The sequence below is a fragment of the Sinocyclocheilus anshuiensis genome, unplaced genomic scaffold (genome assembly GCF_001515605.1).
Source record: "Sinocyclocheilus anshuiensis isolate Anshui unplaced genomic scaffold, SAMN03320099.WGS_v1.1 scaffold807, whole genome shotgun sequence".
Lineage (NCBI taxonomy): Eukaryota > Metazoa > Chordata > Actinopteri > Cypriniformes > Cyprinidae > Sinocyclocheilus > Sinocyclocheilus anshuiensis.
The window spans coordinates 205,643-221,326 of NW_015551077.1; the positions used below are offsets into that span (position 1 = coordinate 205,643).

General features: G+C 39.9%; 1 protein-coding gene across 2 annotated transcripts in view; it reads right to left on the reverse strand.

Annotated features, from left to right (window-relative positions):
• LOC107662441 (S phase cyclin A-associated protein in the endoplasmic reticulum-like) overlaps window positions 1-15,684 on the reverse strand; it is a 127,417-nt gene that overhangs the window by 86,461 nt on the left and 25,272 nt on the right. For both annotated transcript variants that reach the window (XM_016452465.1, XM_016452466.1), the window contains exons 5-11: window positions 7,857-7,957; window positions 7,319-7,435; window positions 5,567-5,694; window positions 5,244-5,485; window positions 3,944-4,246; window positions 1,293-1,460; window positions 1,104-1,170 (exon numbers count right to left, since the gene is read on the reverse strand). In XM_016452465.1, coding sequence (XP_016307951.1) covers window positions 1,104-1,170; window positions 1,293-1,460; window positions 3,944-4,246; window positions 5,244-5,485; window positions 5,567-5,694; window positions 7,319-7,435; window positions 7,857-7,957 — 1,126 coding nt within the window. The remainder of the gene's footprint in view (window positions 1-1,103; window positions 1,171-1,292; window positions 1,461-3,943; window positions 4,247-5,243; window positions 5,486-5,566; window positions 5,695-7,318; window positions 7,436-7,856; window positions 7,958-15,684) is intronic.

The following is a 15,684-nucleotide window of genomic DNA, read 5'->3' on the forward strand; positions in this document are numbered from 1 at the left end:
GCAGGCGCGGAGGGAGGCAAGACAGAGAGAGAGAGAGAGAGAGAGAGAGAGAGAGAGAGAGAGAGAGAGAGAGTCCGAGAGCGCGCACTTCTGTTGCATGATCTTGATTGCTGTTCGCTCCATTAGCGCATGCATTTGGATTAAAACTAAATCGTAAATATAAAACAAACAAAAATTATAGGCATATTCACTATAAACAGCATTTATTTTAAACGTCAAGCATACACAACTTTATTTAAAGCAGAAGTGAAACTAGCAGACTGGGTGAAATGCACTAGGCTGTAAGTGTCTCTCTCATTCTGCACGAATACAAACGTGTGCACGCTACGTATGTTTAGCTTGCTTTAAGGCCAAAGTATACTTCGGTTTTTACCCGTACGCGAGGGTCCGCGTACACTGCGCATGACGCAAATTACATCACCAAAATAGTACGCGTGCACTCGTATAATGTATGAGTGGTTCCCTGCATTATTTTAGGAAAATGTTTTGTGATTACAGTATTGAGCTGCTGCAATGGAGCAGCTCTTATGCGCCATTAAAATGAACAGTGAAAGTAACAAAAGCTTATACAATACATTTTAACAGGTATAATTAAGTGTGGAATTAACTGAAGGTAATATCTGTTTGCTAAATGAAGCCAAATTACATGATTCATATTATTATTATTACCATTATTTTGTTTCTGTACCCAATATTTAAAAAAACATTACAAATGCTGTGAAAATACAGGTATCGGTATCGGCGAGTACCAAAACTGAAAGTATCAGTATCGGACTCGTTCTGAAAAAAGTGGTATCGGTGCATCCCTACTTTTTATGTCATTTGCTTAACTGCAATTTCTATAAAAGTCTATACAAGCATATATCCTTCAAAAAATAACAAAATATGACAGCAAATAAAAGTAGCGGTTGTTATTTTACATGAATTCGGGTTAAGTCAAAGTTTAATCATTAGAAGGCAAATTTTCCAGAAAATATTGTGTAAAAATAAATATTAATTTCATTCCAGCAATTCTGGCCATTTCATTTTCTGTCATTAAAATAAACAGAATTAACTAGACTTATACATACAGTTAGCAATGCATATGTTATTCGCATCATTACCGTCATAATCAGCTAGCATCTCGCTCCAGTCTAAACTCAAGCCACAACTTCCACTCCCAATACTTGCCTTTAAGAGAGCAAAATAAAAATGACACTAAATTCAGAAAACACACATAAAAGAGCAAAGAAGATTGATGTTGTTGTAATTACATCAGCAATATAAACCACTAGGGATAATTGTTGACTTACAGAGAAGTCACTCTCGTTGTCGGTCTCCAGTTCGTTGTTCTCTGCTTGGATCTCCCGCGTCAGCTGCTCCTCCTCTGCGATGGCACTTGCGATTGCCTCTTCGTTAGCTTTTTCCAGGCGGTCGGCCAGCTCTTCCTTCTTAGCCAAAACTTCAGCCATGGATTGGGGCTGACAACAGGCACAAAACAGTCACTGAAGTCACCACACCAAACAGAGGCACAAAAAGTGCCGTACAGTGCCAAGGCCGCCACACCAGGCTTTTGAGTTCATGCCCAGGCAGCACAACTTCAATTAAGACATGGTGCAATCATTTCAGCACTTCATCTGAAATTAGGCTAGACTCAGATTTCTGAAATGCAACCAAATTTTAAATGTTTGCTGAAAGCCTGCACACCACAAAACTTAACAAATGCAAAAGATTTAGTTAGAAACTGAACGGAGATAAAATGAAATCATAATACTGGCACACGCCATAAACATAATCAATCACAAAAACCACGCATGGGGAAGCATAACGAAATCATGCAGCACAACCACAATAAGGACGAGGAGATGGGAAGGAGTTCTTATTTGGTATGATAGAACAAATTTAAGCAATAAGGTATGAGAGGCCATGTTGTGTTGTGAATATAGTCATGATTAAAAGACGATTATTAAACATAGATTAAAAGAATCTATAGTTCACTTCAATTGGCAAAAGGGGTTAACTTGGAATGTTTTGCAAAACAACTGTGTTGCACATATCAAAGATTTTAAATAAGATGACAATATAATCATGTAACTAAATATAAATAAGTTTATCTATATAAATGTATATAATACATGCATGTGTATAAGTATACATTCATGTAAATAATTAAAAAATATTATAATAATTAATAAATTTATTTACTTTATTAATTATAACTAAATTTATATAAATATATTAGTTTGTTCAATTTGTTTTGATTGGGTCCATTCACAACAGTAGTTCTCAACAGAGGCTTAAGAAAACTTACAAGGGGGCAGCAGGATGAAAATTGAAAAGAACTGAAATCAATTAATTATTGTTGATATATTAAAATACTCTTATCTAAATTAAAATGCTACCCCCACCCACCAAATACAGGGTATCTGCAGGATTTTTACAATCAAATTTAAGACTTAAAGACCTGCACAAACTAAAATTAATACCATATTACTATCTCTTTAAGATAGCCAAAAACCCTGTGCAGCCTGTTTTGCAAAATGCCATCAGGTAACTCTAGTGTTTTGGAGAATAGTTACCTGTAGGCAGAAGGGGTTTATTCTAATTTTAGGGTGGTAACAAAGGGGGGATTTGTTGAGGGGCACATTTTTGCTCATACATTCCTTCCACGGGTGCACCTGTGGGTCTTCATGACTCGTGATGACTGCTAAATTGCCAAAATATTTTGGAAAAAGTATCCTACCCACTGCCATCACAGGCCACAACACTTGACCCCCACTTTCAGAACCTGACGAGTGAACAGTATGCAGAGTGCCAATTTCAGACGGCCGTGGGAGAAGATGGAGACGGCCAGGGCTGCACTGAGGTCAGTGTCAGACGTCATGCTAACGAGCATAATAAGAGCTGGATTTCTCTCAACAGCACGCCTGCTGGTCTTAGATCTGGAGTCTAAACAGAGCAGGGCTTATCTGACCCACCCAGAGAGGTGGTGTCTGGACCTCGGAAGCAATGATTCCGGATTCCGACTCGACTGAGATTGTGCTCCTGTCAGGGTGTTTAAATATCATCCATCTCCATTGTTTCAGACTGGGTTTTGTACAGAGGCCAACACCCGTTGAGTAATGGAAGCCGGTAGCTCACAGAAAATGCTGTGGGTCTAGCCTTAATTAACCCCTTGGAGGTTTCTCTTACAAGAGCGAGACAGGAGACAAGCAGAATGCCAAAACAAGAGTCGCCTTCTCACAGCCATCCTATCTGAAGAAAAGCCATTTGGCCTACGTCTGTAGGTCAAGTAGTTAAACCAATTAATAGTCTTGAACTTCAAGCAAAAAAGGATCAAGCAAAACATTTTGCAGCTAGTTGGTTGCTGGACAGAAATTTAATTAGTGTACTTGGATTCTAACCTGGAATCTGTACATGTTGTCACCTCTTTTCCACAAACAATTTGGCCCTGTTCTGTGCAGAACAAGGGTGGTTGTGAGCTGAAAGAAATGGCACCAAAACTGTTACTTTCCAAATAGGAACCTCCAATATAATTGGTCAGAGGGGCTCAGGTTTGTGAGGGAGATCTGCAGATGCACCAGGAACAGCCCCTTTTGCTGGAAAAGGGGCATGTGTAGTGGCATATTTGAATGTAGCAAGATTTTGGGAGGTCAAGGCTCAAAGGGAGGTCAAGGTCAATGACAGCCCATGGGGAGAAAACCAGTCAGGTTGTCTGACTGGTGCAGGGGACACTTGACAAGCCTAAAATAAAAACTTGAGCAACTGTGGCAACTATAAACACTGGGCCTTCCTGTTCTCTACTCGCAGTGATACTAGTTCACCCCTGCCAGCACACACATACATATAACTTGCTGAGAGAAAGGAGGAGGGAGGGGGGTAATCCTGCCTCGCCTGGAGGTTTTTGGGATTGACTTTGTTTAGGCGGCAGTCCTGACCCTGGACTGTGTCTCTCAGCACTCACGGTGGAAAGTTCTGTGGGGTCCAGCATGCTCTCCAGTGTCATCGCTGCCAGGGGAACGTAGACCGCTGCCTCTGCTTTTGCCGGTGGTGCCACGACCTTCCACACCGACCCCTCCATCCCCTGCTCTACTTTGGCTTGCCCAGTACCCAGCTCCTCTAGTTGGGAAAGGGTTACAGGAGGAGGATCTGGATCGGAATCCAAAACCGAGCACAGGGCCGGCAAACGCGGAGAGGTAGGGGGTGGCGTGGGGTCAGAGGGGGCACTGAAACTCTGCCCTGGCTCTTCAATATTTTCCGCTGGGGGCTGTGCAATATACACACAGATGGACACACAAATATGAACACAAACATGCATGTCACAGCACTAACTGCCACATCTGTATGACAGACCATTTGGTAGATACGAGAGCAGCAAGAAAAACAGAACTAAAGAAACACAGCATGCTAAATAATTACACAATATCATGCATTTCAAAACAAACATGTAGCATACCAAGAACTGTACAATCAAAAACCACAAACATGCAAACAAGTCATTTTGAGTCACCACAGTCTCAACTACATTCTCTGTTCTAAAACCTAGTAAGCTTGCATACAGAGGCAGAATTTCAAGACAAGGCTCTGGATGTGAAGGCTGTTCCATAAGGTAGGCAACTTGATTTTTCTGCTTACTAATAAATTTTGGACAAATTCTAGGGTGGCATCAAATGCTCTTTGGAGAAGACAATACCACATTGCATTGTAACAAGCATAGTGAAAGAAAAATGATGTCAAGATGGCAGATGAATGTTTTATTTAATGCTGAATGCCAGATCACCTCAAGCGCAGGGACCGGTGCGACCGTACCAGTTGCACCCTCCTAAGGACGGCCCTGGTGACATTAGCTTAGCAACATGCCAATGACAAACTCGTTGAAATCAATTATGGGTCTCTGCCTGCACAGAGCGTTCCAAATCAGTCACTAATGATGTTCTATTTCAGTTGAGGTGCTGTTTTAGCAGGCAGGTGCCTATGTTGGAAGTAGATGGTATGGCAGCTCACTAGGTTTTGCAAGAGAACTTTTGGCTTTGGCATATTGTCCAAATGTAATCTAGGACATTGTATCGTCAATATTTAATAAACCTCATTAAATCTGATAAACATGTAGAAAATCGATGCTTGAACACTTGATACTGCCCTGTCTGGACAGTGTATCTATGTACACAGTGTGGCCAAACAAAAACATTCTGATGTTACAGAGTCTTCATATCTATGCCTGAGAACTGAATAATTAATGAAGGGAGGCTGGCTGACGTCAGTACCTCGATGACTGAGGTCTTTTCCGTCTCTTGGCTCTGCTCTTGGGGTACAGGTTGCTCTTCCTCCCTCACCTCCTGAGATTTTTCCTGGGGTGAGGGCTGGATGCGCTGGTTCTCCTTGTCGCTGTCATCTTTGGGGCTTACATGTGCCAGAACGGGGCTTACCTTGGCCACCATGGTGTTGGAGCGTGGCCTCATGGAGCGCCCACGCTGCACAGTCTCCCAGCCCTCTGCATCTTTCTTTGCTAAGGATTGATGGACATAGATATATACATAACCACAGAAATGCTTAAACATCTGGTTTTGAAAACAAATGATCCGTTCACCTGGTTTTTCAGCAGGGATGTTGACACTTGGTCTGGGAACAGAAAGGGACTGGGAACACTTGACTCGGTCAGCCCAGCTTGGTCCAGTGTGGGTGAGACGTGCCACAGCCAGAGTGGGAGGGGGACCCCTGTAAACACACACAAACCATTTAAACCAGAGGTCTCAGATTCAAATGCCCAAGTGGACAGTACCCAGGTGGTGTTCTTCATCGACAGTCGCACAATTATAACAGATACAAATGTTTTAGTCATTATTGTTAAATAGTCCCCTTCTATGGGTAGTCATCGCAAATGCTCTAGCTATGCATCATTGCACTGGGCATCCTCAAACACTGCAAGCTAAAATGGAAACTTTAGACCGAGGGCCCTCCGTCTTGATCAATATCCATTTCCTGCAGCATCCAATTACAGTGTAATACAGACATGGATGCCCATGCTTCAGCAGTCTTTAACCACACTTAGATCTGCACCCCCCACAGTCTCAAGCGCAGGCCTGAGGAGAACCCGGCAAAAATCACATTAAACAAAACGCTTAGGCTGTTGCGGATCGATTACTCTTTTCCTCCCAGCCTTTGCCAGACGGGTGTAGTCTTTCCGGTCTCGTAGCGAGGCCAAGATATGTATTATATCTGCCATTGATTTCTCCATCTGAGCATTCAGTGGCATTTTAAATCGCATTATCAATTGTCTTCCTTTCACACTATCAGTTAAAAAAAAAAACAACAACAACTAATGCAGGGAGCCTCAAGTCTTGCTCCTCTGTTAGGAGTTGAGAGTCGCCACAGTTTGCCAATAGAGACACCGGTGTCAATTAGCATGCTGCGGGCAAGGATAATGTCTTCAGGCCAGATTCAAGCAGATATATATCTGACTATATCTGAAATTGCGAGTAAACCTTGGGAAAATAAAAATAAATAGTTGATGTCAAAAAATAAATAAAAAAGACCCAAGGAACAGCATATTTGATAGTTTCCAAATAATATTATGCAAGTTTAATATCATTATATTATCAGTTTTTACTTTGCAATAGCAAATGATATAGTATAACGAATATAGTTCCTATACAGTAATATTTTCCAATATACCACATTATTAGCTGTATTTTTTTCACAATCTACTGGTCCAGATCAGATCTATTGTTTTAGGTCTATTCAAGTTTAGACACTTCATATATTTTAAGACAGGAGAGAATATGGATGGAATAAACATTTTCAATTAATAGCTTTTTTGCCCAGAATACTTTATAGGTGAAACACTTATAAAACCTTTCCTGTACAACATTACAAATCAAATAATGAGTTCATAATTTTCACACAGTGATCATTACTTATAATATATGGTATATACTAAAATGCATGATGTCCCCAATAGTGGACACATATCTTTATGAAATATCCATGTGAAAAAATTAGATTTTTTTCCATCCCCAAAGACTGAAAACAATTATAAAACCAAATCCTGAAACAGTCTGTCATAATTCACAACAATCCTTATACAAATGTACTGAGTAATTAAAAAGCAATGATCAATCATAAAAACATTTGACTTTACACACACACACATATATATATATTATTATTAAAAAACATTTTTTGTGATTAGTTACCATGGCATATGTTATCAAGTGGTCAGAGTGACTAATAACACAATAATATATAAGAGCTAGTATTGGAGAAAAAAGTACTTGTGAGTACTTGAGGGAAATGTTTTTGAGTGATCCTGGGTGTGATGGATGTAACTGGATTGGCCTACCCAAAATTGAGGGCACGGCGAACGCCAGGTGATGGAACAATACGGTCTGACGAGGGGCTGGACATTACATGTCGCCCTGGTGACATCTTTCGAACTTCCCAAGCCAAAGATGTGGGCCTGCGAGAACAGGATAAAATATTAAAAGAAAGGTACTGATTCAGAACAGATCCCAAACATATAAAAAGCATATAAAATTCCCAAAAATATTTAATAAACAGACATGCAAGGTCCAGGGCATGCTTAAATGCTTCTAAAGGACACACATTTAAATGCTGTAGAAATGTACAGAGCTTTCTAAGGAGTACTTTACAGTTTGACACACAACTTAAAAGCTCTTGCTTTTATACCATAATCAATTTACTAATGTTGTGGTCACTTACTCATTACGTAAAGGGGTGAGGCAGTGAAATAGTGAATCTACACAAATTACTCATTGATCAGGCTGAAAGGAGGGTTTGCGTATATGGTTAACTAGCTGTATAGAAAAACAACAGAAGACAATGGCATGTCCCCATTTAGATAGCAAGCACATTATCACCTGTTCTGAGCGTCTGTTTTTTCCAGCTTCTCCTGTAGTTGGATCCAGTCGATTAAAGCTTTGAAGTCTCGGACGTAGTTATCCAACATCATCAGAACCTCCTGGGGGGGAAGAATGTGTGCTGTCAGTTGTGAAAGCCTCTATGAGATAAGGGAGAATTACATGCAACTCTGATATTTGCTTAAGCACTGACCAACCATCAAAAGGCAAAGCCTTCTTGACTGAAAAGGATGTGCTTGCAAAAACCTGCCAAAAGTTGCAAGAGTTGTTCTATGACAGGGGTGTCCAATCTTGCTCCTGAAGGGTCACTGTCCTGCAGAATTTAGCTTCAACCTTAATTAAACACACCTGAACCAGCTAATCAAAGTCTTGACGATCACCACAAACTTCCAGGCAGGTGTGTTGGGGCAAGTTGGAACTGATCTCTGCAGGACATTGGCCCTGCAGCAGCAGGACTGGACAACCCCGATCTATGAGCTATCAAAATGTTAAAAGTGGCAACAAATGTCTGAAATTGCCAATGTCAAGGCAAAGTTATTTCAGTAGAACAACATCCCAAACATAAAATTTAATACAGAAATCGACCTCCCCTACTTCCTGTCATCAGAGTTCAGTCCTGTTAACGTTCAGCTCACTGATAAAGCTGTGACCCCAGAGACCTGATCTGACCATGCAAGAGGGCCAGATCGGCCCCCCACCCTGACATCTCTTTTGTGGAATTTTTGGAAGAACAATGAGCAGGGCCCCAGCCAAGACCCCCGGCAGAATCTAGTGAATTCTCTGCTAAGTAGAATCCCGTACGAGCCCCCGATTCTTGTTCACACTGATGAGCTGGCGTAAACTAACACCCTGTTGTCTCTACTAAAAAGTGGGCATCTGTAGCTACTGGAGCACATCTCACACACACCCCACCCACCAGAAGCACTCCACAAATACCAGAAGGGGACAAAAAGAAAAGGATGAGGACTAAAGAAAAGGGAAAAAGAGTGCTGCTGCTCTTTCTTGCCTCAGTGGTCTTCCACAAGAGGTGCGGCTGAAATTACCAATTAGCTTTGCAAAAGGGGGCTGGCAAATCTGATTGGGGCTGTAATCATTTCTAGTTACTGGCAAAGAGTGTGCAGCGCATGAAGAAATGTTCATTGTCTATCCGATATTCGATCTGGGAGTGTCGTAGGGACTCTGGGGAATCCCTTGGCTCCAACAAAGATGCTAGAGAGTGTCGCAAAGCCTTGCACAACACAGATTAGAACAGGTCTACAACCTTAGACCTACCACAGGCTCTCAAGATTACAAAAAACTGCTTGCAATTATTAAATCTGCCAGAAACTGCCTCAATGCCAGTCATAATCAATTAGTGGTTAAACGGATCGTAGTTGATCCGTGATCCGTACGGACCAAGCCCCACAGTTCGGCACGCATGTGATCCATGGATTAATTGCAAAATTTAACCATAATAGAGTATAGGTTTATCATTTGTTCATATTTACACAAGAAAGCGAATTTTAAACAATTCCAGAGAGAAAAGGCAAAAGGGAACTCGATTCGTTATGCACACGTGTTTCAGACGGCGTGAGAACACCGAACTGAATCCTCTTCTGAATCCTCTGAACAAACACATATACATAAAATTATGACAAAATACCCAATCTCGACAATCATTCAGGTAAACGCAGTCAGTTATGTCTCAAGTGAATGAAAACAGCTGAGAAAGAAATCGGATGTGATATGTATCATTATATCGGATCCGTGCATCAAGTCTTAAAGGTACAGTGGCCTATAAATACTGCTGCTGTCATTAATGATCATCAAACAACAAAACAGCTGTGATAAAAATCTATATTTAATTTATACAGTGAACACTATGTGGTGTTATTTTCCCTAATTATTACATTTCTGTATTTGAATACAACCAACCTCATTTTATTTGTAACATATTCTGTTGCATTTATCTATGCTTGTAATTTGTGTATTTGTTCTTATTTTTACTGGCTGTTCTCTTGTCTCTTTAATCATGTTTAAACTTTCTTAGTTAATCTAGTAGTATTTGCTGTGGTATCAAAGTACTTCACTTTAAGTAATAAATGGAATGCAAGTTAAATTGAAATGTTTATTTTCTTGCTGATCCGAAAAATGATCTGATCCATGGGTCAAAAACCGCAATGTGATCCGAACCGTGAGATTTGTGATTCGTTGAACCACTATAATCTTAATTTATGTGCTTGAATAGTTTCCTACGAATCTATTAATGAAGCAGTAGGTCATCTAGAACTGTCAAAGTTGCATTTCGTAGTGTTCAGAGCCACTTCTGAAGCACTATGCATGATAAAAGTGGAGTGCATTTGAAAATGATCCTGCAGGTTCACTCCCTTGCGGGTATGCGGCGTCTTCCTCATTTGCAGTTTCAACTGCGTTCCAGTTGTGGTGCATGACAATGGGCCTCATTCATGAAACACGAGCAGAACTAATTTTTGTGCAAAGCCATTCTGACGTAAACTTTCGAATTCATGAAAATGTTTGTATTTTCAAAATGTTAGTTGGTACGAAAGAAATTTACACCTGCTGGAGAAGAGGCAGGACAAATACTACAACGACCAGCCATTCTATTTGTCCAACGACTGAATAATGGAGAAGTTAATATTGCTGGTTACTGCTAGGGGTGTCGAAATTAATCGTTTCTACGATGCATCGCGATGCAGATGAGGGCTATTTGGTATCGGTTCAGTTATAGACCATAACCGATTATAATGTACTGGCGCTTTTCTGACGTAATTTGTTGCGGTAGCATACATTAGGCGCGTTCGGCTTGAAGCAGCGCTGCACAGAATGATCAGTGTATGACATCAAATACCGCGAGAGCGATAAAAGAGCAGACAGATCCTTATGCTTTCAAATCGCTCTCGCAGTTGATGTCATACACTGATCATTCTGTGCAGCGCTGCTTCAAGTTGAACGCGCCTAATGGCGGAGGGAGGCGAGACACGAGTGCGAGTAATTAAAAATGCTCCAACTACTTTAAAACCGACATCTGGGCACATTTCGGCTTTTATGAACAACCTGGTAAGCACGACCTGGAGAAGACACACGCTGTGTGTAATAAAATATGCAGGGGGTAATAGCCTACCACTAACCTGAGAAACCACGTCAGGTAGTGGTTCAACGGATCACAAATCTCACGGTTCGGATCACATTGCGGTTTTTGACCCACGGATCAGATCACTTTTCGGATCAGCAAGAAAAGAAACATATTTCAATTTAACTTGCTTTCCATTTATTACTTAAAGCAAAGTACTTCTTTGATACCACAGCAAATACTACTAGATTAACTAAGAAAGTTTAAACATGATTAAAGAGACAAGAGAACAGCCAGTAAAAATAAGAACAAATACACAAATTACAAGCATAGATAAATACAACAGAATATGTTACAAATAAAATGAGGTTGGTAGTATTCAAATACAGAAATGTAATAATTAGGGGAAAAAACACTTCATAGTGTTCACTGTATAAATTAAATATAGATTTATCACAGCCATTTTGTTGTTTGATGATCATTAATGACAGCAGCAGTATTTATAGGCCGCTGTCCCTTTAAGACTTGATGCACGGATCCGATATAATGATACACATCACATCCAGTGTTGACAACTTAGCAGTTTTGTTGCCAAATTTAGCAACTTCTCAGACTACCCTGGCTACTTTTTCTTCCAAAAGCACCTAGCAACAAATTTAGCTATTTTTTACATTTATTTGGCAACATTTAGCAACTTTTGATAAGTGACTCACACGATAAAAGGCACACATTTTCCATCCAAATGACACGAGGAAACCAAAGATGCCTAGCAGTAAACAAATCACGTGAATTAAGTTAGCTGTTATTCGCAATTGTTCAATTAATAATAATAATAATAATTTAATAACTGAATAATTGTTCATTTATGAAACACCTTGTGAGTAGCTTGTACCTGCAATTGTTGATCAGTTAGTACACTGTAAGAAAAATATCTAGAGAAATAGAAAAGGTTCTAGTAATTCAATTCAAGTTTATTTGTATAGCACTTTTCACAATACAAATCATTGCAAAGCAGATTTTAATTGTCCAAGACATGATCTGTTATCCATTTCCCATTATCCGTTGTAACCCTGTATCCCCAAAACACAAAATACAATGTGTAATTTAAAGTGCAGGTAAAAAAAAAACCTGTGAAAAATAATTACAGAAAATTCCATCATATTAACAGTAGATTGTATTCTACTTTTACAGACTTTTATTAGAGTGTAACTTAGGCTACACTGCTTAAAACTACAATTGTTCAGAATGTGCAGTTTTACTAGTTTACTAGCTAATAAAAAAAAGTGTAAGTGTTAAATAATTCAATGTTGTGTTTAAAATTAGTTGTTTATATTTTAATATTGCATTATACATTTATATTATTTTACAAACAAATCTAAATTAACATATATCAAATATATTTTTTGCATTGTGATTACGTGATGATGTCATCGTGCAATGACATCACAAGGTCATTTAGCAACTTTTAGCAACAAATCAACCTTCCTTTAGCAACTTCCCCTGAAAATCAGTTGGCAACACTGATCACATCCGATTTCTTTCTCAGCTGTTTTCATTCACTTGAGACATACCTGACTGCGTTTACCTGAATGATTGTCGAGATTGGGTATTTTGTCATAAATTTTATGTATATGTGTTTGTTCAGGATTCAGAAGAGGATTCAGTTCAGTTCGACAGTTCGGCCGTCTGAAACATGTGTGCGTAACGAATCGAGTTCCCTTTCGCCTTTTCTCTCTGGAATTGTTTAAAATTCGCTTGCTTGTGTATGTACGAACAAATGATAAACTTATACTCTATTATGGTTAAATTTTGCAATTAATCCGCAGATCACATGCGTGCCGAACCGTGGGGCTTGGTCCGTACGGATCACGGATCAACTACGATCCGTTGAACCACTAACGTCAGGTACAGTTCATATATCTGACTGCTTGTATGTATTGACAAAATTGTATACATGTGAAGTAAAATTGAAAATTAAGGATGCAGTGCATCGTCGATGCATTGTGATGCATCGTGACATCGAATTGAACCGAATCGATGACATGATAATCGTAATCGAACCGAACTGTGAGACCAGTATAGGTTCACACCCCTAGTTACTGCATTTCTATATTCAATAATATTCAAAATGAGATACTAGTAATACGTTACTGCCGCGGATATTCCAAATCATAGCAACCAAAGCATCTCAGCTGGAAAAACGCTGTGCCACCAAAGGCTTCTCAAGCGCCACCAGTTGGCCACTTTCAGAAGACCGCCTGGCATTTTCTCAGCTGGCTAAAAACGCTTTGGTGGACACACGTTAATTGAATATTTATGGTTAGCCATGTGGTCTATTAGTCTTTTTTGCATTTATGCAATGTACTGGAGCCAAACCTGAGAAGGCTGTTCAGAAAATTCCAGAGCGTTCCTGGACATGTAATTCACCGGTGGGGATTATGGTAATGAATGATTGTGCACGCAGGGCCTTTTCACAAATGACTGGAATTCATTCAAATACACACACTTAACTATCAAATCTGATGATTACAATGCATTTGTGAATCCGGAGAAGAGTTTTCGGGAAGGTCTGTTTTACGGGCAAATTACTCAGAATTTACTTATATATTAACACAGGTTTCATGAATGAGACCCAATGTGTTGACACCTGTATCACAATGTGTATCATATTGTGAGGTAGTCAGGAGTACTTAGACTTCCTGTTCGTTGAGACACAGTTCAAATGCATTCAAGATCAGGACCAGGGTCTGTGGTGTGACTGATGATCTGGGGAACAGCAGGCGATGCTGTGAAACAGGCGTGTGTGTGTGTGTGAGATTGATGGGCAGTAACGGGGGAGTGGCAAACGTGAGGAGAGGTCCACATTGCTTTTAGTTAATAGGGGAGTCAGACCCAGTGAAAGATGTGTCCAGCAGCAGGCCTGTTGATTGGGGCTAGTTAACAACACCAGGGCATGGTGGAGGATGATACTGGCCCATAATGCAACAGCTAAGGGAAAACAAGTGGACAGTAAACAGGAGTGCCCTTAAAAAAATCCTTACACATTTAGAATACAATTCAGTTCATTTCAAAAGACTTATATAACACACTTGATGGGAAAATACTTAATATGTTAACATTTTAACTTACTGGGTCATTCGGTCAAATTAAAAATTAAATGACCCTTCAACCCCACAAAAACAATTCTGATATATTACATCTCTCATTTTCATAGACCCATTCACACATGCAGAAGGATAATTGTCTTGTCCATGGGCTGATGTGACATAAATCAGGCCTGAGACAAGGTAGAGGCCTGATAAGAACTAATTAGTCCTCTGGGCTGTGGGTTAAAGATGTGGGCGTTACTTGAATATGAAAATAAATCAACCCACCTGACCAAATCATGAACCAGCCAACACTAGCAGAGGATAAAGAATCAAGAGACACAGGTGAAACTGAGTGCTGGGAAACTAACTATTTTACACAGAATAAGACACTTAGGAATAAGCAAATATAATTTATTGCAAATGCTGTACTGAATACATGAAGTTAAAATTATCCATATTTCTTGTTTTACTGGGCACAATCCACTAAAATGAAAAAAAAAAAAGCAAGTCAGAGGTGTCATGCCCATTCAAAGTGAGGGGGCACGTGCCCCCTCAGATTTTGAGCCAAGTGGATTTTGAATGCAGCTTCCAAAAGACAAAAAAATATCCTATTAATCTTTTCTATATTTAATACAATCACACCAGTGTGATTAGAATGTTCAGCGCGTCATATTATCAGCTGCTAAATCTGCGTTCGCTGGCTGGCGCTGAGCCAGAGACAGACGCGTTTGTACGGCGCTGCATTATAACCAATCACACACGATGCCGTTGAGCTTATGAACGCAATGACCAATCAGAGGTGTTCAGATGAGTCATCGCTAAAATGCCAGTGTTTTCTTCACTCGCTCGCTGACTGAGGCCCTGTCCCAAATGGAACACTTCATGTGCACTTGAGGTCTTACGGACTTACAATGGCCGCCGCGTGCGCGTGTCCGTTAAGTCCAGAGACCGTAGGGTGTCCTATTCGTCATTTTAGCGTTCAGAAGGGTGCTCGCGAGCGCCCCCCTTGCGGCCGTTATGCTCCCTCGATCCGTACTTCTGGGCAGTGTTGCCAATTTAGCTACTTTGTAGCTAGATTTAGCGACTTCCCTACCCCTTGAGACTTTTTTCAAAAGTTTAGGGACAAATACAGCAACTGCTTGGACAAACCTTATCTAAGTTCTCATCTTGCCCACTGATCTACGTTCATCTTTATATAGATCAGTGAATTTGCCATTGTGATGTCATCTAGTGACATTTAGCTACCAGTTTTAGCTACTTTCAATTGAAAGCAGTTGGCAACACTGCTTTCTGGCAAATTCTCTCATCAGAAACGACAAAGTGCAAATGTTTGTACGAATGTAAGATATTAATTTCATAGTGTAAACAGCTTCAGTGATTTTAATGGGAGTTTTTGAGAGTGCTTGAACTAGACTGTCAGTGAAAATTTTCTTTGATAATATACATGTTATTTGCTCTCTTTCTGTACAATGAAAGTATTATGATTAGTAGCCTAGCTTGCAATGTTTTTATTCACATTAACTTTCAATGTTAAATTCACATTAAATATAAAGTCAGTCGTATTAAAAATATGTTATGGCATGACACCCATATCTGTTAATTAAAGGGTTAGTTCACCCAAAAATGAAAATTCTGTCATTAATTACTCACCCTCATGTCGTTCTAAACC